The sequence below is a fragment of the Poecilia reticulata genome, linkage group LG4, assembly GCF_000633615.1.
Source record: "Poecilia reticulata strain Guanapo linkage group LG4, Guppy_female_1.0+MT, whole genome shotgun sequence".
Lineage (NCBI taxonomy): Eukaryota > Metazoa > Chordata > Actinopteri > Cyprinodontiformes > Poeciliidae > Poecilia > Poecilia reticulata.
In genome coordinates this window covers 16,344,872-16,370,460 of record NC_024334.1, presented here as the reverse complement: position 1 = coordinate 16,370,460, position 25,589 = coordinate 16,344,872, and the positions used below count along the sequence as shown (strand labels likewise).

The window sequence follows — 25,589 nt, the reverse complement described above, 5'->3', positions numbered from 1 at the left end:
ATTTCAGTCGGCGTTTATTTCTCGAAGTAGTGGTACGGTACGATCATACCCCCTTTTTAATTAATATATTGGTATATTCACTTGAGTTCTAAGGGGGGAATTTCTCTAGTTGCTCCGGTTCAAAGAGGAGCGCTCTCACTATGCGACCATTGTGATGGTGGTCCGATCCGGAACAAAGTGAAGATTTTTTAAAGAAGGTTGAAGTTTTCTGTCAAAATCTGAGGGCAGATTCTAAGCACTAAACCTGATTCCCACACATACACACATGTGCACGCACACACATACGGCTTCAAGTGAATTTCCTACCCTAAAACGGAGGTGGAGTCATAACCACAAAACGTAAAGCAATACCTTAACCAGAAACAACCTGGTCTACTGTGTTTTTCTCTGCATTGAGAAATTATTCCTGAGGAGAAAGGATTGAATAATCCTGTACGTTGAAGAGAGAGATTCCCCTGAAGGGATTTCACTGGAAACTCAACGAGTTCCTTCCATTCCTCTGAAATGTGACTCGAACACAACTGGATTCCACTTGACTTTATTCACCAGACCTGCCTACACTGACGTCACCGTTTTTGTTCTTTCTTTGGAAAGAAAGAACAAAAACTAATCGCTCATGATTAATGCTAATCAGGAGCAGTTAGTATTTAAAAAAATATTTTAAAAACCTGTGTTTTGTCTCCATTATCTAATAAAAATGTGTAATATGTTACGTAATGCTCAAAATATCCCATAATTCTCATCTAAATAGACAGACAAATTACGATTTCACTAACAGAGATCATACACTTTAAACATTCCCAATCCATGGGGTGCTGTGGTGGCGCAGGGGCAAAGCACATCCCACGTAATGAGGCCTTAGTCCTCGTGCCAGAGGTCGCAGGCTCGACTCCCTGACCACCTGCCTTAACGCCTCTCTCATTACCCTCGTTCCTGTTGAACTACTCTTAAAAAAAAATAAAACACAAAAAAAAACATTCCCAGTACAAGAAATAACAGCTAAAAAGACACAAACTGATTCAGTGTACAGGTCTAAAGCAGGAAAAAACAACATCACCAGCATCAAGGATGCAGCTTTAATTCACTGCAATATATTCACATCCAAACCATTCCTGGTGCTGTGGCTGAGTTGAGAGAGCAGACGCACCGAGAGGCTCATAGATCCCCTCCACCTTCAAACAATCATTTTTTATACAGTTTTTAAAAGATCTACTTATCCGTCTGTGGTCATTTTTAGCTTTAATTTACTTAAACTGGACTTTATTTTAGGACAATTAGTGTAAATTTAGGAGAATTCATTACAAGTCCCTCGTCTTGTGACTTTTGTCTCTCTGATCCAAAAGTGTCTGAGGTGAAAACATGTGAGCTGCACCTGGTGCCGCCAGCAACCCGGCAGAGGAAAACAAATGATCGGTGTGGAGGGGAAAAGCGTTTATTTTTTTCTTTTTGCAGGTGAGATGAGGTCAGACAGAGAACCAATCAGGGAGCTCAAATTTTATAACCGATGAGGACATAAACGATTTGTGGCCATTATTCATGAATCCAGGCAACATTTCTTATCTCAGCACCAAAAACGACTCGGTTATATTCACACTGGTCACATGGTGGGACTGGAGCGGGCAACCGTCGCTCAGAACATCCCAAAACGACACCTCACCTGGAGAATATGGTGAATATGATTTCATATCAGAAAACTGAATCATTTTCTACCTCTGAGCTCCTCCTGCTGTGTTTCAGTCAGCATTTTCTTAGCAAATTGCCAATTGCACGGATTTCTGTAAATATGGCAAAATGCCAGTTCCTCCAATCGAGTTTGTTCTCATAACACAGGCTTAGAATAATTTAGTGTTTGTGCATTTGTGGAGAGCAGTTCTCATTCAGTGGTTAATTTATGCTGTACATTGTCTCATATTTTAAAAATAAGTTGACACATAGAGTAAGGGGCGGAGCTAAGGAGAATGGCCTCATAACTATTAATGAGAAGGAGATTTTGTTTCAGGTAAACACTTGGACAAAATGACAGGAGAGAGCCTCAGATAAATGTAAATATTCTGTCAGGTAGCATATTTTACATACAAACACAACTTTGAAATGGTTAGTATCACTAAATAGTGTATTATAAATAAATATTATGCTGCTCATGATTATTCTTTGAAGATTTTGTAGCTTCTGGTAACTTAAAACAGCCTATTTATTAGCAAAAGAAATTATTACATTTTTGCTAATAAACAGGCAAAGCATTATCAAAGAATGAAATCTGTTAGAATTTGTTTTTACTAGGGAGGCACATTTGGCATGATATTTTATACTTAAAAAATAGCGTGCTGCTGACATGTTAACTGCATAAACATGGCAACATACGACATACGGATCAACGACATGGGATTCAGCTTTGTTGGCTATCTTTCCTTCTAATCCCTCTTTTCCACACAACTGAGATTAGATTTAATCTTAAACTTTTTTTCCTCTTGCTTTTTTTAAAATTCTCCACACTTCTATTTAGTTTCAACAGTTTTCTTCCAGAATGAAATATTGTTGTGAAAGGGATTTCCTAAACAAGTCAGAAACTTTTTTTTTTTTTTTTTTTTGTCCCTGTGAATCAAATGTTTATAGCATAAACGCAGTGCACCAAATTAATTCCAATTCTATCAGCTGGATTTCTGCAGAGGATCCCAGATGGATCCCGACCCAAACTTCTGTAGGAAGCATGACGGACTCACACAGCCACTGAACCACCAGGGACACCTCCGCCAGCTTTCCTCCCGACGCCGCCACTCCCTGCTCAGGTTTGGACCAGCCTATCCCGACGCGGTTCAGCCTGGACTGGATGTAGTCCCTGCACAGCGATTTAGCCTGGGACACCAGCTCCTTGTCGGTGGGCGACCGGTCGAACACCTCGGCCGCAAACACGGAGGAGCGCCGCAGCATCTCCATGTCCCCGAGCGTCGCAGCAGCAGCGGCCGCCGCTGCCGCTTCTTGCGCGGCTTCAGCAGATCAACTTTCCCCCCGCTCTCGCCCTCCACCGCACCGCGGATCTCCTGCTGCTATTATCAGATACAGACTTGCGGAGATTATCCTGCAGAACAAACACACGGATTAGGTTGTGGGTTGATAGCCTGGATAAAGCTCACAGCTACAGTCCCAACCAATCAAAGTTTACCCAGGGAGCTGGAAAAATAAAAATAAAACAAAAACAGCAGGTAAAAGTTCTGAATTAATCAATGAAGGCGTTTAAATATTAAAAACAAGCTGCACTTACCTAAAAAAATAAATAAAAATAAAAAACGGAGTCCAACAGTAATATGCAGAAAATAATGATAAATAAAAAATCTTGTAGCGGAGGAGAGAAGTGAAACGAAGGTTTTGTTTCTGCTGTTTTTAAGCTGAGGAGCTGGAGTCAGTCTGAGCCAAAAATAATTAAAAAATGCTCCCCTGTTCGCAGACTGACGGGTTTTCCTTCTAAGGGCACTTATTGTGGAGTCCAACGGCGGAGATAAGCGGCAACTATAAGCCCCGCCCATCGGTACCCACACACACACACACACACACACACACACACACACACACACACACACACACACACACAGAAACTCGTTAATCATTAACAAGCTTTATGACAGGTGGAGGCCACACTGATTGTTAGTTTCCCTTTTGTGTAATAAGAGGTGAAGCTGCAGAAACACAGCAAGTCACTGACCTTAGTTTATTAGCTCGTAGCTTGATGGATTCAAAATAATTTTGGGGACGCAAATGTCACAGGGTATCTATGTGAAAACAGTTTTAATAAAAGCTACATCCACCATGGCAGCTTTTGGAAATTGTAGAAAGAGGGATGATGGAAATTTCAGCTGCTTTATTATGTCACTCAATATTTTATATATGTGCTAAAAAATAAAATCCTCGAATTGGCAAATTGTTCACGAATAGTACAATCGTCATACATCAACTTTATCTTTCCAAGGTCCTCAGGAATTTGGACCCAGTTTTGTAATAAGTTAAGCTCTATACACTATACTTAATAAAATTTTATTTTGAAAATCCTCTTCCTGTATGCAACAACTCTGGAGCTTCTCCCTTCATTTTCAAAGTCAGCTGCACAGAGTTCTTGCAGTGAAGTAGACTCCAGAGCAGCACTCACGATGGATTAAAACAAAGAGAAAGTTGTTGGCTAATGTAAGAAACAAACACTCAGAAAGTATTAAATCATTGGTTGCTATGGCGATTCCCCCCTTTTCTGCGACACAAGCATGAGAGACCACAGCGCTGGATCCCAATGAAAGAAATCAAATAATTAGTAAGGATAACTCACAACTTTATTGGAGGTAAGGTTGCCACCTTTCAGAAGTTAAAATAAGGGACCAGTCCCTATAAAGCGGGGGGCTGCGGCGGCAGCGTGTAGGTTGATGTGTTACCCAGAAAGCAGTTTGGCACAATGTCGCAACACCAAACACCGTGAGTCAAACAATGACTGGGGCAGACTACTATATAAAGTACTCGAGGACCACTCTTTTACTATTAGACAAACACATTTGTAGAATACGGTACAAATGGCGTCCCGTCTAATTTAATAAATACGGGACGCTACATTTAACACGGGTGGCAATCCTAATCGCAGGTCAAACGTTTTATTTTTGTTTCATCCGAATCTGTTTTAATGATCGTGATGATAATGATGAAAAGTGAAAGAGAGACTCCATTACCTGCAGCAGCTCCACGTCTGCGAAATGTTGCAACTCGTATCATCCAACTATCTCCAGGGAGTCTTTGTGGATGGTGACGCTGTAGCATTCAGTCTTACAACAAATCTGAAAAGGCCTCTGACTGAAGACCGTTGGCATTTGACGGCTTGATGACCGACATGACACGCTAATAGCCCAATTTCTACACAGCAGTCATCAGTCTTTGGCAAACTCTGCTAATCCGCCTAATCTGCTTTTGCTGCTCTTTATTAAAAAAAAAAAAAAACACAGAAAAGAGTAGGCCTAGTAAGTGTTTTGCTAATGATAATTCTACTTACCTGATCATGGCCTTTAATGGATTTTCTCCTCCATTTTGTTGCACAGTGGTTTTTCCTGAATCCTCGACGTGTTGCGTGTCAATTTCACGTTGGCGTTTCTGGAGCGCCACCTGGGTCAATACTATAACAGTTAGCCAGTTTATTCAAGTTTTATTGGATTTCACATGAAGCGGTGTAGCCATCTTCACTGACCCAATTATCCATCGCTGATAAGACTTAGCATGCTAATGATTTCTGGCTTAATGAATGCAGCATGCCTTATAATCTTAACTGTTAAAATTCAAACCCCTAAAATTTGAGTAAAACATTAATACATCATTCAAGTAATCAAAGGCATCGCCACAAACAAACGTGCACATCTGAAGTCGTCCCATTGAACCACACCCAGCTAATGAGGTTTTGTGCAGCAGCCTCCTTGTTTGGAAGGAAAACACACTCCAGTCTGGCTGTGATTACCTCCACACCCTCTCCAGGCCAGAGCAGAAACCTGTCGGAGCAGATCTCTCTGCCAGGACTGGTGCTTCTGGGGAAAGCCACTTCCTCCCACTCGCTGCTGTCAGGACATGCCAGAGGAATGCCCTGCTTTGTTTATGAGTGGCTGACATCAGATGCGTAGCAGCCCTGATTATAATCCTGTAGTGGCAAAGTTCAACAGTAACTGGAAGATTATTCACAGAACATTTTACAGTGGATACAGCAGTGAAGGGTCTCTAAAAAAAAAAAAAAGGGTACACGCCTCCACTTGTGATGTAATAAAATGAGACGATGATGAATCATCTCAAAACTTGACCCAGCATTCATTATGGCATTCATCTTGCAACTGAAAAACAAGCAACTATGGGAAAGAACGACAATCTTTTAGAGTGAATGTTGAGGAACTGTACACACAGATCAGGCTTGTCCTAGCAGGAGCTTCTGGACTTATACCAAGCCTGATGCTAATGCTAGCAGAAAAGTTAAGAATCAAAGGGATTCAACTTATCCATCAGGTTCCACAGTATTGTACTGACTACAGATCATGCCATAGTGAAGGTAGTCACTGAAGTTAAACTTGATATTTCTCCAAAAAAATATGAAAAGGTGATACCGAAACGTCTTTCAGCTGCAAGAGAATCCAACAGTCTGTGTTCTGCATGTGGCAAACTCAATTCAGAAATACTCTATATCCCAATGGTAAATTATACGTCTAAGACGGGAGTTAAATGGTTTTCCTGTAATGAGTCATTTCTCCACCATTACCACATTTAGATGTGCATTCACAAGGTTGATTGCCAGCACTAAGACCCTCCTCCAGGCTCTGATTGGTTGTTTTTGACTAGGTGCGATGCATTTGTTCAGAAGGTAATAGTGGCCCAGGGAGGAGGTGGAGCAATTCAAGGATTATCTGTCTCATAACATACAGACACAACATGGTAATTGTTTTAGCAAATATGTAAGAAAACATATTTTTAAATACAAGTTACATACCTCAGCTTTCAGACAAAAACCAAACAAGAAAAAAACAACTCAAGAATCAGTCAAATTCAGTTTTATTTGTTATGTTTTCAGTGGAATAACATGAAGTCTACACGAGGGCATTCAGGAACACCGCCGACAACAATAAATAGGTGAGACACGCTGTTGGTTACCTGGGCAACAGGTTCATACACATGCAGAAACGACTAGCGGGCAGGAGATGGCCTCCGTCACATTCTTCTGAGGCCCCAGAGGCGGAGGTGTAAGAGTACCTCCCCTCCTCACACACACCCACACACGTGCGCGCGCACACACACACACACACGCACCCCCCCCCCCCCCCCCCACACACACACACACACACACACACACACACACACACACACACACACACACACACTCACACACACACACACACACTCACACACACACACACACACAGGCTCACACACACACAGGCTCACACACACACATTCACACACACAGACACACACAGGATAAAAATTCCAGTCTTCACAGAAAATATATAAACCAAACAATAGCATCATTTCTCTTACCAAACTAAATCAGCTGCTCAGTCTGTCGTACCTCCTTTAAATCAACTCCTGTTTATCTAAAACAGCCTGATAGGAGGAGCTCAACATGTTCTTCAGCTTTATTAGAGGGAAAACCTTCACACTTAGATAACCCTGCACAGTATGCTGCTGAGAGGTTATCCCTATGTAAACTAAAACGGGATAGATTTCATTAGTCGACAGCCCAGAGAGAAATATAGCACCCAATTGACAATAATGCAGCTTAATCTGGGGCGTAAAGCAGAACATCTACCCTGTAAACAACTGAAACTGTTATTCTGTTAAGAAGCAGACACACTTAAAGCATCCTCCTATTTACAGCAATACTAGTTGCTCAGTCTGAGTCAGCAGAGCAGCAACCTCCAAACCTCTCGTCCCCGACAACAAATTGTTCGACATGACTTTGACTTTCTGCTCGTCCTCAAAAACGTCTTGTCTCACCCTGAAATACAACGCAGAGCACATCCTAGCTGTACCTTCATGTCCCACATGCCGCATTCATCCGCATCCCAAACATGTATCAAGTAAAGCTTCAATTGTCACGCGTGATGACCTTTCAAAAGCAGAAAACGTAAGCCCTTTGAAATGAGGCTGGTCCCATAAAACTGGATTTACTTTCAGTGAAATAATCAAACTGGGCACTACACATGCAAGAAAAGGGAAAAAAAGTCACAAAAATAGATCATAATGTATACATCTCCCTTTCATTATATCCCTTATACTGAGATGTTTGTTATTATTTATATACCCAATAGGAAAACAAAAATGCACACATATTAGAAAGAAGCTGAGAACATAAACACGCAATCTGGCAGTATCTTTCAGTCTCCAATTGTTATTCTTCAAAAACTGAACTTAGAAATAATAATGTGATTTTTCCCAGAGGCCCAGCCTCAGGATGCATAATGCTTCATTTAGCTTCCATTGATCTCCACGGGACCACCTTTAGGTATGAGCAGGCTCATCCGGCCCGTGGTGCTCGCCGCACTCTTGATCACCTCCATCCATCTGAATAAAAACAAAAAAGGAACACAGGCATATTTTATCTCTACTGCTACTGAAGTTGGGAAAACAGTGCGGTGCAAAAGTATTCACGTCCCGATTTCACATTTACGAGATCTCTGATTGTTTCAAAGACTCAAATTTAAGACTTTTTAAGACCATTATGAATGAAATTTAAGCCATTTCCACAACAAAAATGTAGTGGCAAGGTTTTTTTTGCACAGATTGCACCTCTCATCATACAGGTTTGCTTTGGCAAAGACTAATGTCGTCCAGCCAACTGCTGATAAATTAACTTACACATGATAGATGCTAAAAAAGTAGCTACGTAACTAGCAATGGTTTATTAGAAGCTATGTGGCGGTAGCCTCAACTCTCCATGTGACTCAAACGTTTGCCTGGTAGAGAAGTTTAACGAGAAAAATAAACCATAACTTTAAGTAGTCCACCACAAAATTTATGACCAGTGATAAATGCATTTAAGGCCAACTTGCATGTTTTCTAATTAACTTAAGATATTTTAAAACCATTATGACTGGAAATTAAAACCTTTTTCACGACAGAAATGTACAAAGGCAACTGGATATTTTTAATAGTAGTAACACCAAACTTTTTGGCACTGAATGAATTTAAGACATTTTAAGGCCTTAATTTTAGATGCATATATTTAAAACTTTTTGAGGATGCGAAGATACCCCGATTTAACTGGGATGTTTTTCCCCAGATGTTTTCTTGGGCTTCTTTGTTTTGATTTGTGTCATAAAATACCAGCAAAAGGCCTTATTGTTGCGGTGGTAACTGTAAACGCGTCCGATGTAAGCGAAATGAACCAGACGACGAACCTCTCAAAGGTGTACTCGCTCTCAGCTCTGAAGAAGTAAACGTGCGACTTGAACTGCAGCTTGAAGACGTACTCCTTGTGAATGCTGTCCGATTCGTCGGGGGTGCTGACCGTGTAGCCGAGCAGCGGCAGGCTGGCCAGAGGGAAGTCGTCCTGCGGCAAAGATAAAGGTGATCTTTTTGTTTGCTTGTCTGTTTTCATGTAGCTGGAGCAGCACATGCAGAATCGGCGGATGTTCCAGCCCACCTGGTGGGTCTTGTAGAAGAACAAGCAGAAGTTGGTGAAGACGACCCAGAGTTTCTGCCAGCCGTTGCTGTTCTTAAACTTCCTCAGCAGGTAGCCTGACAGCTGGTTCTAACACAGAAACAAGGATGCTCAGATGCTGGCAGCTGGATTTATGGTTTATTATGAATGTATAGATCTGTGTCACTTAGGGTGATGAAAGGGTTTCACTGCATGGTGTGATTTTTAAATGAAGAAATGATTTAGGAACATGAGTCGAAATGATGAAGTTTGCTTCATGCACATGAAAAACAACTAGCTAAGCTACAGAGCTTAGCCTTGTTTTTAAATCTCTAATGAGTTAGCTTGGAAAAACATTTTATTTTCTGGAAAATAAACTTCAATTCACATGAACTGAATGGTTTCATTTTATAATCTATGTGTAAAATCAGGAACTTAGTTATTCAAAATGTGCTAAAATAGAGTAAAGGATATCTGTAAACACTTCTATAAGAAATGTTAGCATTTATATAAGACATTTTCATAATCTAGTCTCCAGGGTTTTCAGATGCAAAAACCTACAGCTCCCTCTTCCATAAACTGGAACCCTCAATAAAGATTTGTATAAAACAATATAAATTAACGGTCGCTATGGAGACCTGGTGAGCTCCAATGTGCCAACTTTTGGGGCATATCAATTATTGCTCTGACTGTAGATATTGGCATATCCAGGTGATTAGCTATTTTCTTTAAGACATTTACTGATTTATGAAAATCTGCTCTATTAGTATGATATGTGCTCTTATTTGTCCCATTTTGAAGAGTAATAAAGAAAAAAGATTAAACGCTTCCAAACACAGATCAACCTAAAACAGTGAAGCATACATTACAAAACATCCGTTTCAATTAATTTACTGAGATTTTCAGTAGTACCAATAATTGTGGTGATTTTGTAAAAGAAAATAGAAATAAAATCCTTATTTTCCAAATTGAATAATTCGTTTTTTCATTTTCGTCTTTACTGCAATAAAAAAAATCAGTAATATTTTTTCAGAGTTGTTCTAAGATTAATCTTTGGTGGATGTGGCATAACTATAGACATAAAAAAAAACTCATTATTATTATTTTAATTGACTTAATACTTTTTGGTACTAATAGACATTCTTTTTTCAAATGAAAGGTTTTCAATATTGTTACTGAAAGAGTTTGCAGGTCGTCCTTTTCTAATTTTCTATATATTCACAGCTGATTTTGTGTGACATTTGCCAGGTCACTGTCCCACTAAAGCTCCTGGTTCTGGTACCTGATTCATGCGCAGGTAATCAGTGAGAGAGAGGTTCTGGTTTCTGTACCAGCAAACATGCGTGATGGTGTTTGGTCTTTGTCCCTGACCAAGGAGATAGCGAGGAGGAAGCTCCGGCGACACGGCCGGGGAGCCGAAGACTGGAAGTGTGAGAGAAAGAGAAGAAAGGGTGCAAAGAAAAGGTTTCGTGTGTTAGTTAAGATAAGGAAGTCGGCAGGAAATGCGAGTTAGGGAAAGTCCAGATCTGTGGAGTGAAAACTCGTCAGACGATGTTTTCTGGCATGCACGATAATGAAAGGGAGCAGAAGATGACACATCTGTTAGGATACAGGGAGGAACCAGGAAGACAGAGAGGGGAAAGGAGAGAAAAAAAAATAAAAACAATTAAAATGCTTTAAAGAAAAGATGAAAGACTCAGATCCAGACAGAAGACGCTGCTCTTTCCACAGGTCCAGTGAGGAAGTGTGTGTGACACAGTGTGTGTTTTAGTGTGTCTGCGTTCCAGGAGGAGGTTGTACCTCCACGGCCAGGCTGTGATCTGACATAGACACACTGGTGTTGCGGTGCCAGCACACATGCATGGTTGTGTTGGCACGGTGATGTGCCTGCTTGTCGAGGGAAGTTCGGGAGGAGTTCATGTCGTCCTCAGACTCCTGCTCCAGAGAAACCTCATCAGATGATCCTGAGGAGGAGGAAGAGGAAGGAGGCAGGGAGGAGGGGAGGATAACAGGAAGTTGTGTGGAGGAGAGGGGGATTTATTTCTGACTTACTTGCGTTTTCTATTTAATAACTGGACGGAAAAACAAAAAAACCTATCCAAAAGAAACAAGCGGCTTTATGTGGGGATGTGGAGGCGGTGAGGGTGTTGGGAAGCCTTACTGTTGGAGTGATTGTTGAGGCCGGTGCTGAGGAAGACGCCAGATTTCTCCTGAGACTTCTTAGCCAGATCTATGGCCAAGTTCAGATCCTCAATCCATTTTCCCATCTCCACCTTAGAGCTGATATAACAAACAAAAACAAACATCATGAGATGGCTATTAAGCAAAAAAACAAAACACAAAGAGATCGGGTCAGAGTGTAGAAAGAAGAAAATAAATCAGGTTTCAGTGATGTGCACAAATGCTGACAAGAAAACTGGATTAACTGAGCCTTCATGAGTAAAGAGATTAATTCACCAACGGAGTTGTTGCCTTTAATCGTCTCTTGGGTTCCTGCCAACTTCCTTGTTCCTTGTTGTTAACATCATACAATAAATAAGCTAATCAGCATGTCTTCATTGGAAAAAGATCAGCACTGGAGCACGAACTGAGCATTAAAACCCCAGAGTTCTGATTTCTGCCTGCTTCAGGTTCTGTGAACGTTTGAGCTACTTTTACTAAATACTAACTTTTTCTTTTGCATTAATATCATATAGCAAATTAATAACAGAAACAAGAACAGGGTTGTAAAGAATCACATTTCTGAACTTTAGTTTGAGCTGAAGAAAAAATGTTACTCATCCAACTTCTTGTTTTTAAACGGGTGGCATTTTAATAAATTAAGGTCTCATGCCGAGTTGACTTTTGAAGTGTTTTTTTTCCCCAGGCTCTTCTTGGCTCACCTGGCAGCCACGACGATGGTCCTCTGAGCAGAGTAAATGGTGAAGCAGTGCGGCACTGACCATTCGTTCTCACTTTCCTCAACCTGTGGGAGAACATTCACAAATAAACAAGAGTTAAATGGATCAAGCAGTGACTAGCTTCTAATATTGTGAGGGATTTAGCATGAGTGAAAACAGGAAGGGGGGAAACACAAGACAAAAGTCTGATTATAACACAGAGCAGCAGAATCCATCATCAGGAGGTAATGTATGTGTATTAAGTTTTTTTGTTGGGCTACCTTCTTTTATTATACCTCAATTAAAATCATCAGAAGAAGCAGAAAATACACAAACAACTTTTGTTTTTATTTCCATTTCTATTCAAACTAAAATACTGATCATTAAAACGTTCCAGTGGTTTAGAAACTGTTCATTGCAAATTAGATTTTACTGTGATTTAACCGAAATATCTTAGCATTATCTTTTCCCCATCATTTTATGAGCTGACGTAACTCTAATTGTGTATTTACTCTCCAAATAAACCCATAAAAGTAGTAAACAGGTAATAAGCAATGATGTCATTTCAAACAGATAAAAGGATCAATCAAGTGACTAAATAAAAAAAACAAAATCTAAACTGCCCAGGTTACATATATAAACACAAAAACAGGAAGGTAAGGATCACTGCCATGTTCTAATTAGCAATCCCCACACAATGACACTTTTGCTTGTTTTAAAGGGGCAGTAAAATGTATTTTCCAGACACATAGTGCCATTTTATGGCACAGTTGTATAACTACGATGCCTTCATAATTATAAAAATGCCAATTATATCAAATATGACTATAAAGAAATTTGACTTTGTAATTTAGCACCTTAAAATTGGACCTCTGTCTCTTAAAAAAAAAAAAAAAACAAAAAAAAAAAAAACTCTTGCCATTTCTGAAACTCCACCTTGAGGAAGTCATCACAACATGGCTCCTCTATTAACAGTTTAACATTTTTTATCAGTATTTCTCTGAGAAGTAGTTCATATAATGAAATCAGAAGACACATGGGTCCACCAAGTGTTTGCTAATTGTTGCTGGCTAGTCTGAAGGAGCTGAGTGGGGGAGTCGTGTGGGAGGGCTGCTCTGTGAGGCAGAAGCTCAGCTTAAAAACTGCAGGGCTAGCTCCACGTAAGCATTTTGCACAGATGAATGGTTGCTGTTACAACTGGCTCAAGGTCATAACAGATACGGGAGACCATGCAGAAGTTAAGGTGCAGAAAATGAATATTTATTAACAAAAACTACAATGGATTATGGAAGTCAGTGTCAGAGGCGTAATGCAAAAGCTTGGATGTGTTGTATGAGTGCATAAGAAAGAGTTGAGGTGCAAAAACAAACTCAAATGTGCATGAGGACGAGAGCTGAGGCCTGGCAGCCGAGCAACACAAGCGACAAGAGGCAGAGTGGACGCCAAAGGCGACCCCGAAGGTGGAGACGGCCAGGTTTAAATATTCTGTGCTCCAAATTAACAGATCAGCAGCACCTGTAAAGGGGATGAGCACAATGGCAGATAACAAAAACATCTGCATCCCAGCCCATAAGGCCCAGGGCTGTTACAGGTGGGAGATTAAAGGATTTCTCAAACATGCAGGAAATTATCTAGGCAACACTCCAGGCATGTTTATGACGAGGGAATAGTATTACATGATGTAAAGCACAAAAAAGTTCATTTTACATAATACTGCCCCTTTAAGCTGATGCATAAACTTAAAGAATTTGACATTGGTGTGTCTGCAGCAATTTGCTAAAAATTATTTTTATTTAGTCTACATGGGGGAAGCAGGGCTGGTCTGGCAGAGCTCACTTACCGGTGCATCCAGCACTATGAGCTGCAGCCAGGAGTGAAACAGAAACATGCAGAGTTAGGAGACCCGCACTCCTCCGTCCTGGAGGTCTGTCCTAAAACCCTAGTGCTAACTGAAATGCCATCAGGAGACACTGCTCCTCCGCAGACTGGCAAATGTGCGTGTGTGCATGAAGGTAATAAAGGCAGAAAAAGCCGAGAGAGTTTTGTCTTCCAGACTCACAATCATGCCGTGAAGTGGCAGCTGTCCATGTACTTTGAACTGATTGGTTGCCGTGACACCTTTGCTGGTGTAGAGGAGCATGTCTGAGAACTGAAAAGAAAATAACCCGAGCATTAACGACTGATTGTCAGCTTGATTAGCAAGCTGAAGAAGGAGTCCGCTCTGGACCCACCAGGAAGAACATTCTCTGCTGCAGTCCCTTCTTGGTGAGTTTGTACAGACAGCCCTCTCGGATGAACTCCTGCAAACAGAAATACAGACAGAGGACATCTTTGTTTGTCTCTCCGTCTCTGATGGTGTCTCTGCTCCCCCTGCCATCTGCTCGGCGTCGGTGCACTCACCCGGCCTGGAGCCGTCAGGTTCTCGATCCCAATCAGGTCTCTCTGCAGCTCCGTCAGCTTCTGGAAGTTCTCCAGCCGGATGAGGCTGCTCTGGAGCTGGGTGGCTATCTCCGCTACTTCCTTCAACGCTTCTGCAAGGGAAGAGGGAGAACATCAAAACAAGCCACGTATCGCGCTACCGAGGAGTTACAATTACGTTTCACAGACACAGTGTCAGATGGTTCTTCTAAACACAACATTCATGAAATTAAACTTGACAAATGTTTTTTTTTTTTTTTGTTAGGACTAATGAAGTTTTTAAAAATCAATTCCAGTGTGGTCTGAGACTGTGGAAACGAAAGCTTCACACTGTCAGAAAAGCAGAGCTAGAAAAGGAGTCGTTGTGCAAACACAAACCAAACTTCACTCTGCCTTTTCAAATTGATTCTACTTACAGTTCACAGTCACATACACTTGCAGTTCCTTTTCTTTGAATCCAATGTTAAGAAAATACTTGTTTTTAACAAATATCACTGAAGTCAAAGTTGTGCTGCTTTTCCCCCAGTTTGGACGCTTTATCTTAATGGTCTACAAGTATTGTTTTTCTTTTTTTCTCCCATTAATATTGCAGTTTGTTTGCTCGTTAAATTTATTTGCTTAATACAAAAAGAAAAAGTCCAAAAAATAAATGACAAAAAAAAGACTGAATAGTTTTTAAGAAGTAACATTTACACTTAAACTATTTATTGTACTTATTTTATGGGAACTGTAAAAGGTACTAGTAATTAAAAAAATCTATTAAAAAAATCACATTTTATGATATTTTAAAGTCTCTTTAGTATCTTAAGGCTTTTTGACAAAAAGACCCGGATTAGCTGTACTCCCTTTCAAACCGGAGCGCCTCGTTAAATGGATCCGTGCTCTACAGGGTGATGAGATGTGGAACATTTACCCCTACAGTCTTCATAATCACGGTGAGCAGGAGAGTAGTGCTTGCAGAGTCTCTCCAGGATGAGCTTGTAGTGCATGAGGCGCTGGATGGGTTTGAGCAGGAAGGTGTTCAGCGGCAGGTAGCACACCTTCTGCAGCTCAAACTCTTTGTAGACCGTCTCCAGCTTCTTTATCCTCTTGGAGGCTTTCTCTAGTTCCGTCAGCACCTCGTCGTGCTTCTGCAGGTAGCTGGTGAATTCCTTAGGGCAGAATCGTTAATGGAACAACGTGTTTTATAACCATCCGAAGGGCCGTAGTCGGTACACTAAAAGCTAAAGGCATCCATACCTTAAGAGCACACATGTTCTTCAGCATCACGTCACCGATCCTCTGGTAGTCACCTTTGACGTGAGCGTTCGATCGCCCCTCCCTGTCCAAACAAAGGCAAGGTTTAATCGTCATCACCGCGTCGACAGGCAGGAGTCGCTGACAAACTGCAGAAACGGAGCAATGGAGACGTACCAGAGAGCCAGCCTCTGGTCTAACTCCTTCAGGAATCCTCGGTGGAACTCGTAGATGGGGTTGATGTTGGAGAAGAGGAGCGTCATGAGGCCCTCGGGCATGGCGTTCTCTTTGATCACAGCGCTGCGGAACCACTGCGACAAACAACCCGCCATTACACAGGAGACACTGAAGATATGCAACATGTTTTAAAGAAAACTAAATCACTAAAAATGTTGACCATTCTTGAAAAATTCTTTTGATTAATACTAGACACTAATTTGTCTGAGTGTGATTATTACAAGATATAAAATATAGAAAGTTTTCTTTAGGTAGAAGTTTGAGCTATTTGACAGAGTTATGTTGGGAAAAACCAAGGCAAAGTTTTCAAATTGAAGAACACACCAGCTGCTGAGCATAGTGGTGGCAGCATAATTCTGTGGGTTTATTTAGCTGCCAGTCATGCTGACGCTTTGCACAAAGAGGGCAGAATATTGAAAGGAAGAGAAATCTTTACAAATCCTTAAACTCTACTTAACAGTACAATAATCCCAAACACAAATCAGAATCATTTCTGTTCTGATATGAAAAGATATTGAATATCTTTCCAAAACCTTGTTGATAGAAACAGAAAGTTTGTGATTTATCCAAATTAGTGTGTGTGTGTGTGTGTGTGTATTATGTGCCAATTTGGATGAAAATCAACAACAGGTTTGAATTTATGCACCTAATTCTTGTTTCTAAAACTGACAAAAGTTATTTGTTGTGTTATCATTTCTTTCTGAATAAAGAATTGAGCAAATATTTACTTAAAAACTTAAAAGTCCAACATGATAATGACATTCATACCAATACTGAACGAATGTAAAACTTTAACTCTGCTACAAAACAAAATTATTGTCTTTTTTTTGGTTCTCCGACTCACCACGGTAATGACCTCAAGGTCTTTCAAGTACGTCCGCTCTGTGGTCAGAATCTCTTTGGCAATGAAGTAGGCCTTGTCGGTGGGATATCGCTGGAGGAAGAAAGGGGGCTTCGTTGTAAAAAGACAAACAAAACTGATCCCAAAAAAAATGAAGTGCAAAGAGTAAGTCAAATCCTCTAACAACAACATGCCTTCCTTTAATAAAAACCTGAGGAATATAGTGCCTTGCAAGAGTATTGATGCAGAGAGGGGAACTTAAGCTCTTTGGCTTACATGTAAAACACTGAACGCATCATCCACAGGGTGAAACACGAAATTGGCAGAATCGTGCTGAGGGCAGACAGGGCGATACTATTAGAAAACCTGTTCTGTGCAACAACCCTAAACATACAGCCAGGGATACAATGGAATAGTTTAGATCAAACGCACTCATGCGTTTGAGTGGCCTAGTCAAAGTTCAGATTTTGAATCAACAGGACAATGTTGACTCAAGAATATAGTCTGAATATCTAATCTGTCTTGGGTTGGGCTGCTTGCTAAGAAAATTGACAGAGATGCCTCCCTAAAGTCCTGCAGCTGCAACCAACAATGAACCATCAACTCACGCAGGTGCACACCACACTTCCGAGATTTTTATTTGTAAAAAAAAAAAAAAACATGTTTCAAATTCTTTCAGTTCTTGATTATTTAAATATTTGACTAGAATTGAGAAGGGTCCCAATCAAAATAGACAAAAAATAATTTTTTTGGATGAATACTTTTACAGGGCACTATATGTGAATCGGCTTTAAATGTTAGAATTTTTGAGGCAGGTGGGGGCGGGGGGTTTGGAAGGGTGGCATGCAAGCAGTGTACCTTCCTCCTGCCCTCCTCCTCCTCCTCTAGCCTGGCAGTGCTGCCCACCTCACTCAGGATGGGGCTCTGCAGCGGAGACGGGGCCTGGCTGGGCAGGCTGAGGGTTGACATCTGGAAGGAAGGCGACAGGCTGAGGGGACCCTTGGAGGTGAGGGGCGAGAGCTGAGGATTGTCCATTACTGAATCTACGAATGGAAGATGGAGAGTCAAATTAAAAAAAGGAAAAAAAAAAAAAATGAGTGGCTTAATTTTTCAGGTGTCCCAGGTGATGGGAACGTTGCGAGAAAGGCATAAACATGATTTTCTTAAGTGGGGAGGGGTCTTAATCTGTGCATGCAGAGGAACTAATCCCATATATTAGACTGTATTTTGTCACATAAGCAACACTAAACCCTCACTTAACCCGGTTCCCTTTTTCTTTGTTTCTGTGAAAACACAGCTGAACATTACAAACAAATTGCAAGCCTAATCTCACACACAAACACTGGCAGCTCATGAAAGAATAGCTGAAAACGAGACTGCAGTAAGTATGGGTTCCCACACTCTTTAAATCCTGGTCATAAGTTTTCCAAATCCCACTAAAACAAAAAGAAAGAAGGCTAAATGATAAACAAGCCTTCCTCCCTCCACTGCTTCTGTTAGCTTCTCAGCAGACAAAACCCAACCCATCCCATTCTAACAGCGGAGTCACCACAGCTGCTCTTCCACTTATGAAATGCAGGGGTGGAGGGAAGACTGACGAGAGAGGGGAAAAAATCAAAACAAAAAAAAACACACACACACACACACAAAACAAAACAAAAAAAAAGAAACACGGGACTCGCTATTCGACCCGGAAATAATTGCCCAAGTGAAAACTTATCAGGAATGTGGCTTCTTTGGAGGGCAAATAGGTTGTTTATGGTGGATGTGGAGCGGCCCACAGGGACCGACAGAGGAGGGGGAGGACAACGCATATCTGACTCGTCAGAAAGTGAGACGAGGGGGGGGGGGTTGRTGTGGAATGACTTGGCATGAGGCCTGCCTAAACAACAAGCGCACACGCACCCACACACGCGTGCGTGCGCGCGCGCACGCACACACACACACACACACACACAGCTGGAATTAGGTTGAGGAATCTTGTATACAACCCAACCCCCAGGCCCCCTCCCAACTGCATGTGGTTTGCTGCATCAAATAAAAAACAGGGAAAACTACTGTTTGTATAAGTTTGTTGAGGGATCATAAAGCATTCCTCTACAGAAAATAAAATATGGACTTTGTTCAGAAGTGGGACGGCCCAAAAGACTCAGGATATTTCTGCGAGAAACGACCGGATCATCCGTTTTGTCTTGCATCGTTTGAACACCATCAGCAAAGAAGCAACTTCGGTCTCCAAATTAAGAGGCAAATTATTTCTCCGTGATACCGATTAATAAACTCTAAATGTCTAAAACTGCAAACAAATGAAAGTCAGAAATTCCTGCTGTGCCTCTAACTTCAGTCCGATTTGCAAAAAAAAGAATTTTAAGTCTGACATTCATGGTACCCAAAAGTGATTCCTTTATTCTTGAGAATAAAACATACAAACATTAAGTACATGTTGATGATGACTAAGCTTAAATACACACAGGATTAAGTGATGATTACTTGGTGGCTAAGCGTAGTTAGCTTGTTATTATTACCATCAGCTCAGTGTAAAATTGGGTTAAAGTAGGGAAAAAAATATCATATTATGGCAAAAATAGTGAATGAAATGAAAAAAAAAAAAACACACACCCAAAAAAGACAAACCCCTTCATCATGTCAGAACAAAGTTTAGTAAAGCTAAAATAAAAAATAAAATAAAAAAAAGATTTGGAGCTCAGCACACGTCTTACTGCAGAGGTTGGAAATGCCCTCCAACAAAATGACAATGAGAACAGATGAGCAATTAGAGGTTTGAATTAAAGAAACTATCTAAAGCTTTGGATCCCATTTAGCACAAGGTGATTGGTTGGAATTATTTCACAAGACAGAAATCATACACCTGAGTTAAAGACACACTGCATGGAAGTGCTTTAAGGCACCATGGTGTGAAGGTTGCAGGAAGGGAGGCTCAGAAAGATGAAACTAAAAAAGAAAACTGTAAGTCGCTATGGAGGAACATGAGCTTTGCAAACAAGTCTCTCTAATTTGAGCTGTGCAAAACAGATTCTTAAGCCATTACAGACTCAAAGACAGATTTGACTTTGTTACTGGATTAGAGTCCAGAACACTGATAAGAGAAACATGAACATGTTACTCCTTTAGTGGTTGAAAACCTTTGCTCGCATACCTGTGCTTCAAATGTTTCTAGAAAAAGTAACATATGTCTAGTTAATGTGCAAAACACTGCTTCCTGTCAATAACCTGAATATTTGGTTGTTAAATTGAGAATAACCTGTTCTATTAAATATGGTAAAGAATCCTTGAAGCTAGAGGTTAAAAAGAAATGTTTGTTTTTTTTAAAGAACTTTGTTCTAAAAATACAGGACTAATGTACCAAAAGGGGTTTCCTTAAACTTTATACATTATGAAAAATCTTAATGTCACATCACATCTTCTTCATTCTAGCTTTTATTAATTATGTAGCAAAATGCTATTAAGAGTTCTAAAATGATACATTCATCTTATGTAAAGTGGTATTAGCATTTTACATTATGGCTCAACAGCACAAGGTTTACATTCTATTATTTATCTGAACATGAAGCTCTATGGTTAATCGTGATGCTGCTGAGAAATAACACGGCAGGTGTAAACACCATTTCAGCCAGCAGGGGTCAGTAATGCACAGAAGTGAAACTAAAAACACTGTGGCATGCCTTGCCTTGTTTTTTTTTAAATGCAGGAGGCACTAAAAAAATTTACCCTGAGTCTAGATGTTCAATTACAGGTAAAAGATAAAGAAAGGCTACTGAATAAAGTAGTTATTTCAAGGTTCAGAGAAGAACCCAACAAATGGTTTCTTACAAGAAAAGCTGATTTTTTTTTTCATTGATTGTAATTATATTAAATTAATGTAAAGTTCTACAAATTTATGCCAGCTAATGGAATGAAAGTTTGAATGGAAAGTAGTTTTCAAAGACTATATTCAGCAAAGGACGTGGAGCTATAAGTAAGCTAATTTCTGCTTTATTGTTATTTTTTGTATGTAAAAAATGTGTAAAAAATCTTTTAACAAGTAACAATGTAAGATAGCAGACTAGATTCCCTCTATTCTTCTTGTAAATAGACCACATAATGTAGACTACAGCAAAAAACACTCGAAAAGAGTAATTTTGTTTAAAAAATGCCATAAATGGCTTCCTCTGGGAAAATAAACTGGTCCATTCTCTTCTGCTTACATTGACTTGCTTCTAAAAATAAAATAAAAAAAAGGTGATTTATATGTTGTTCTTTATATTACTCTTATAAGCAAAAACTTTTCCTGTAACTGCATCGCAGCAGTTTAAAGGCTTAAGTGCTGTAAAGGTTTACATTTTAATCGGTGGGGATTCGGATGGGTCTGTCAGTCCCAGTGACTGCAGGTTGTGGCATTGGAGCAGGAAGCCCTCTATCCCACTACTTCCTGTTAGAGGGTTGCTATAAAACAGGTCCTGCTCAGGGGGAAGGTTGCTGTCGGAGCCCCAGTCGGAGTCCGAGTCGGAGCTGCCGTTCCCGGACCCCTCGGTGGCGGTGGGGGGGTAGCTGAGCTGCTCGAGCTGCTCCACCAGGTCACTGAACTGCATGGCGGAGCTGCTCTCAGAGCGGACAGAGTACGCCGGGAAGTTGACCATTGAACTGGCCTCTGACTGGATGCCAGAACCTGGAAGGCGCAGCGAGGAGGAGTCCGGGACCCCGTACCCCACTGACATGGACTCCCCAGCAGAGCTGAGCCCCAGGTTGTCCAGGGAGCTACACTCGGAGCGGTTGTTTACCAACGAGCTGGTCTCCGAATGTCCCACCAGGTTGTCTGGAAACGCATGGACATTCCCATTCAAGTCCTCGATTCCAACACTAAAAAGCAGATTGTTGCTGATGTCAGATCCCTCTGTAAAATCTAACTGGTCTACTTTATTCTCATCAAGCCCGAAGGAGTAGGCCTCTGCCCCGCCTCCATAGAAAGAGATTTCGGTGGGATCGTCATCAATGAACTCCTCTGACACCTGCAGAGGCGAGCTGGGCATGGAGAACATGGCGTTCTGCTTCGTCCTCAACAGTTCCGCCTCGAAGGCCTCAGGTGTAAGAGGCCCCTTCAGTTTCCCCCTCCCCATTTCGAGCGAGCATCCCGTTCCCCGTCTCCTGCCTTGCTCACTATTCTCATTGTCGTTTCTGGAGGGCAATGATAGGGATGTGCTGCCGTTTAAACACACAAACACGGGGCTGCAGTGTCCTGCTGCCTGGTTGCTAGGGGCACCTTGAAGCGAGAAGTGTGGCGAGGGAACGGCCTTGACGGAGTCTTCCTTCGAGGGGCTGGGGGGTCTGGCTGCTCCGGCCGGGGATTGCGGCAGCTGTTGCGCTGCTGGAGACGGGCTGAGTGCGGAGAAAGGCTGGAGCTGAGGTTGTAGCTCCGTTCGTGGAAAGATCCGGGTCATGTGTGCAGGGAGGAAGGACTCAGCGGTGGAAGAGAGGGAGCAAGGGGCCCTGGGACTGTCACTGAACAACAAGGTCTGGAAACAAAGGCAGAACAAACGGACAAGACCAGGGCCAAAGAACATACACAATGAAGGCCACAAAGAAAAGAATAAAATTTGATTAGTTTATCCATTCTGGCACAAATGATGGTTGTTTCTAGCTGCGTTTCCATTAATGGTAAAATTGCGCAAATTAAAATTACAAAAATTACTTTGCTTAATGGAAGCACATCAATTTCAAAAAAAGCTTGTTTGTTTGGATCAAATGTTTGTGCGATCGGATGAGACGATGTGTAAAAAATGTTTTGCACATCACACGAGTTATATGATCAACAGCCAGATGTTACATCTTGCGAAAAGGACGAAGGAGACAACAGGAAGTGGTATTAGGCAATGTTTCATTTCTCTGGAAAAGCGAGAGCAGGATCGCACAGTTCATAAAAAGTTGTGTCATTTTAACATATTCAATCCATAACTCTTCTGTAAAATCTGCATCTACAATTCCCCAAAACGCCACATACACAGACGCTCCCAGACATAGGGGATTTACACTAATGCCTGAATAGAACGCCGACGTTTCCTCTGATTGGCTGACAGATGATGAGCATTAGCGCCATGACTGAACTATGACCATTTCTCATTTAACTGTTTACATTCGTCGCTGTCATGATTTTGAATGACTTATTGTGTGAAGCTTATTCTTGTGCGATTTTAAATCAATTTCTTATTGAATCAAAACACTAATTGCTCAATTGTGTTTTTTTTTCCTTTTTCTTTTACATTTACAAAATATAGACAAAGATTTGCGCACATTTGTAATGGAAACGCAGGTACTGCTACATGTTTTTTCTAGTTGTTTTGTTTACCTGTTTTGGCATGTCAGAGGTAAAGGAGCGAGCAGACATTCTTACTTTGCTGTTCTTCCTAAACAAAAACAGACCTCACTGTCAGAATAATTCAATATTACTCAGAAGGAAAACAAATTATATGACTGACGGTGTCCAGTTTGGGTCAGATGTTTACACACTCATCACAGGCATGAACAACACTAAGTTTGGGGTTTTATTGATTTAGTTTACTCAAACTTTGGTGTCCAAACTTTTTCCCTTAAGATCTAAAAATTGCCACGTAGTCACACTTCACAACAATTCATTTTTTGGTTATTTTGTTTTTATTGGTCAGCAATAACCAAAACTTTCAATATTTTAATGAAACAAATTTGTATACATTTATCTGGGAATCATGTGAAACATAGAACAAAATTATTATTACTCTTTGGTCACCAAAAATAACAATGCAGTTTACCGTCACTTGCTGTATTTACACAATGGGTACGGCTAAGTCTGAGTAAAGGTTGCTGGTTGAAAAATGTGTCGGTCTCCATCAAATTCCTGCACCAGTGGCCAAATTTATTCCATTCTTGAACATGTATCATTCTAAGGTCAGCACTTAGGATGCACATGGTTAAAGTTATGCAAACACTCCCATTAATGTTTGGTAAATGTGCTATATAAAGCAGTGACTTGAGGACATGCTTTTTGTAGTCACGGCAGCAAAATGCTGCTGCCACCATAATGCTTTAAAATTTGTGTATTCAAACGCCTGTCTTTGGTTCCTCTGAACATTGTTCTTCTTCTTGTATCCAAACAGATAAAACTCCACCCCATCTGATCCTAAGCTTTTCTCTAAATAAGCATTTGGCTGAAAATTTCAGTGGAGGCTGTATAGTTGTCGCACATCAAAAACTGGTTTTAGAATGGATAAAGTGAATGAGCATAAACCTTCTGGAATAACCCTCACAAAGCCACAACCTCAATCCAGTTGAAAATGTATGGACTTTACCTCAAAGCTCGGCCTGTCCCAGAAAACCGACCGGGTTTAAAGTTCCACCAATTCTGCCAAGAGCAGTGGTCAAATATCCTGCCATAAGTGTGCCAAAACCTTGTTGTCAGCTTTTTAAAAAAGCATGTGGTTAAAGTACAACTTACTATTGGACACTTAGCCAAATAGTTGCCAGGATATTTGACCCCTGTATGTACCATTTTTGTAATTGTTGCCGCCCTCTTGGCCAAGATTTCTTTGGAATCTCAATGCTTTTTTTATCCTTGTAAAATAACAGTTATACGTAATTCTTACCCTCAAAAAATAAATGACAATTGATCATTTGTGCAAAAAATTTAAACTTTTGAAACATCATTGAAGTTGTGCATATTCATTCCAAGCAGAGAGAAGAATCATTTAAATACGCCACCAAAGGACCCAAATTACTGAAGTTTGTGCCCATGATGTATGAATGTAAACTTGTCACTTGGACTGTACTGCACATATACTTCTATTCAAACAAACACACCTCTGATAAGGGGTTCTCTTTGCTCCGTTTTCCCGAACATACTCCACAAGCTGTTTCTGAGTCCTTCCACTGACGGAGAGAATTTTAGATTAAAGACTAAATCCAAAGAAATAACATGATAAAATGCTTAACTGTACAACAAAAGGTCAAAAGTCCGAATGAACGGACTTTAAAGAGTTCCTACCTGTATCTGAAGGAGGAACCTCGTGTGAAGAGGATTGCTTTGGTTTTAGGTTCCGGTTGATCAAACAAACGGAAAAACGAATGGTACTCCACACAGATCTTCCAGAAGTTTTTACACTGGTCACGACTGGCCATCATAAACTCAAGAATGTCTTGATGTGGCCCCTGAAATAAAAGTAAAAAAAAAAAAACACTGACCTGGTCACGTTTACAATGAATGTAAAATCTGAGATTAAACTGAAGTCTGCGAAAGCTTACATGGACTTCTGGGTGGAGTTTTATGAGGAACCGTTTTCTCTTAAAGCTCAGTTTGCGAATCTTGGACCAGTTGAAGGTGTTAATTTTTGTGTTGCCCTAGGTTAAGAAATAACGGCAGAAAAGACAAACAGAAAAGTCAACCAAATGATGACAGAGTGAAGTCACGGTGGCTGCAATCAAAGCAGTAATCACCTGAAAGACCTGAAGGCCCAAATGAGCAACAGTCAGATTGATCTTGGTGCCCTCCCGGTCAGCTGCTGGGTGAAAGCGGACACCGTACATTTCCAGTTTACGAGCAATCTCCAGAATCTGGAAATCTGATTCAGCAGGAGTCTGGCCACTGGTTAAAAAAAAAAAAAAAAAAAAGATACATAAACAAAAACATTCATGGCATGTTCCCTTCATACAGGGCAATAGTGAGCTACGGTATGAGGAGTCCCTCTAAGATCAATTCTAAGACCCTTTTTTAATTAAACTGGGCAATAAAACAGCACTAAAATTTATCCATACAATTTCATTTGTAGTCGAAAATACTTTAACTTTTTGCAAAAACACTTTGCTGCTACCAATATTGATTTAG

At 40.7% G+C, this 25,589-nt stretch overlaps 2 protein-coding genes across 7 annotated transcripts in view; both read right to left on the bottom strand.

The window, feature by feature from the left end:
* boka (BCL2 family apoptosis regulator BOK a) overlaps positions 1-5,535 on the bottom strand; it is a 22,031-nt gene extending 16,496 nt beyond the window's left edge. Inside the window, exons 1-3 of one of the 3 annotated variants that reach the window (XM_017304480.1) lie at positions 5,474-5,535; positions 5,018-5,127; positions 2,721-3,076 (exon numbers count right to left, since the gene is read on the bottom strand). In XM_017304480.1, the coding sequence (XP_017159969.1) occupies positions 2,721-2,934 (214 nt within the window). In that variant the 5' untranslated portion in view covers positions 2,935-3,076; positions 5,018-5,127; positions 5,474-5,535. Of the gene's footprint in view, positions 1-2,720; positions 3,077-3,259; positions 3,478-4,700; positions 4,785-5,017; positions 5,128-5,473 lie in introns of those variants that run through there. The other 2 variants (XM_017304481.1, XM_008407734.2) reach the window with 2 other exon arrangements.
* Positions 5,536-7,593: 2,058 nt separating this feature from the next.
* Positions 7,594-25,589, bottom strand: part of farp2 (FERM, RhoGEF and pleckstrin domain protein 2) — a 36,269-nt gene continuing 18,273 nt past the window's right edge. Inside the window, exons 8-28 of one of the 4 annotated variants that reach the window (XM_008407737.2) lie at positions 25,202-25,349; positions 25,010-25,105; positions 24,753-24,916; positions 24,569-24,637; positions 23,085-23,142; positions 22,002-22,254; positions 17,603-17,787; positions 16,748-16,837; positions 15,844-15,977; positions 15,670-15,751; positions 15,344-15,581; positions 14,413-14,543; positions 14,244-14,312; positions 14,072-14,161; positions 13,853-13,873; positions 12,016-12,098; positions 11,295-11,413; positions 10,416-10,555; positions 9,137-9,244; positions 8,892-9,043; positions 7,594-8,055 (exon numbers count right to left, since the gene is read on the bottom strand). In XM_008407737.2, the coding sequence (XP_008405959.1) occupies positions 7,962-8,055; positions 8,892-9,043; positions 9,137-9,244; positions 10,416-10,555; positions 11,295-11,413; positions 12,016-12,098; positions 13,853-13,873; positions 14,072-14,161; positions 14,244-14,312; positions 14,413-14,543; positions 15,344-15,581; positions 15,670-15,751; positions 15,844-15,977; positions 16,748-16,837; positions 17,603-17,787; positions 22,002-22,254; positions 23,085-23,142; positions 24,569-24,637; positions 24,753-24,916; positions 25,010-25,105; positions 25,202-25,349 (2,524 nt within the window). In that variant the 3' untranslated portion in view covers positions 7,594-7,961. Of the gene's footprint in view, positions 8,056-8,891; positions 9,044-9,136; positions 9,245-10,415; positions 10,556-10,933; positions 11,098-11,294; positions 11,414-12,015; positions 12,099-13,852; positions 13,874-14,071; positions 14,162-14,243; positions 14,313-14,412; positions 14,544-15,343; positions 15,582-15,669; positions 15,752-15,843; positions 15,978-16,747; positions 16,838-17,602; positions 17,788-22,001; positions 22,255-23,084; positions 23,143-24,568; positions 24,638-24,752; positions 24,917-25,009; positions 25,106-25,201; positions 25,350-25,589 lie in introns of all 4 variants that reach the window. The other 3 variants (XM_008407738.2, XM_008407735.1, XM_008407736.2) reach the window with 3 other exon arrangements.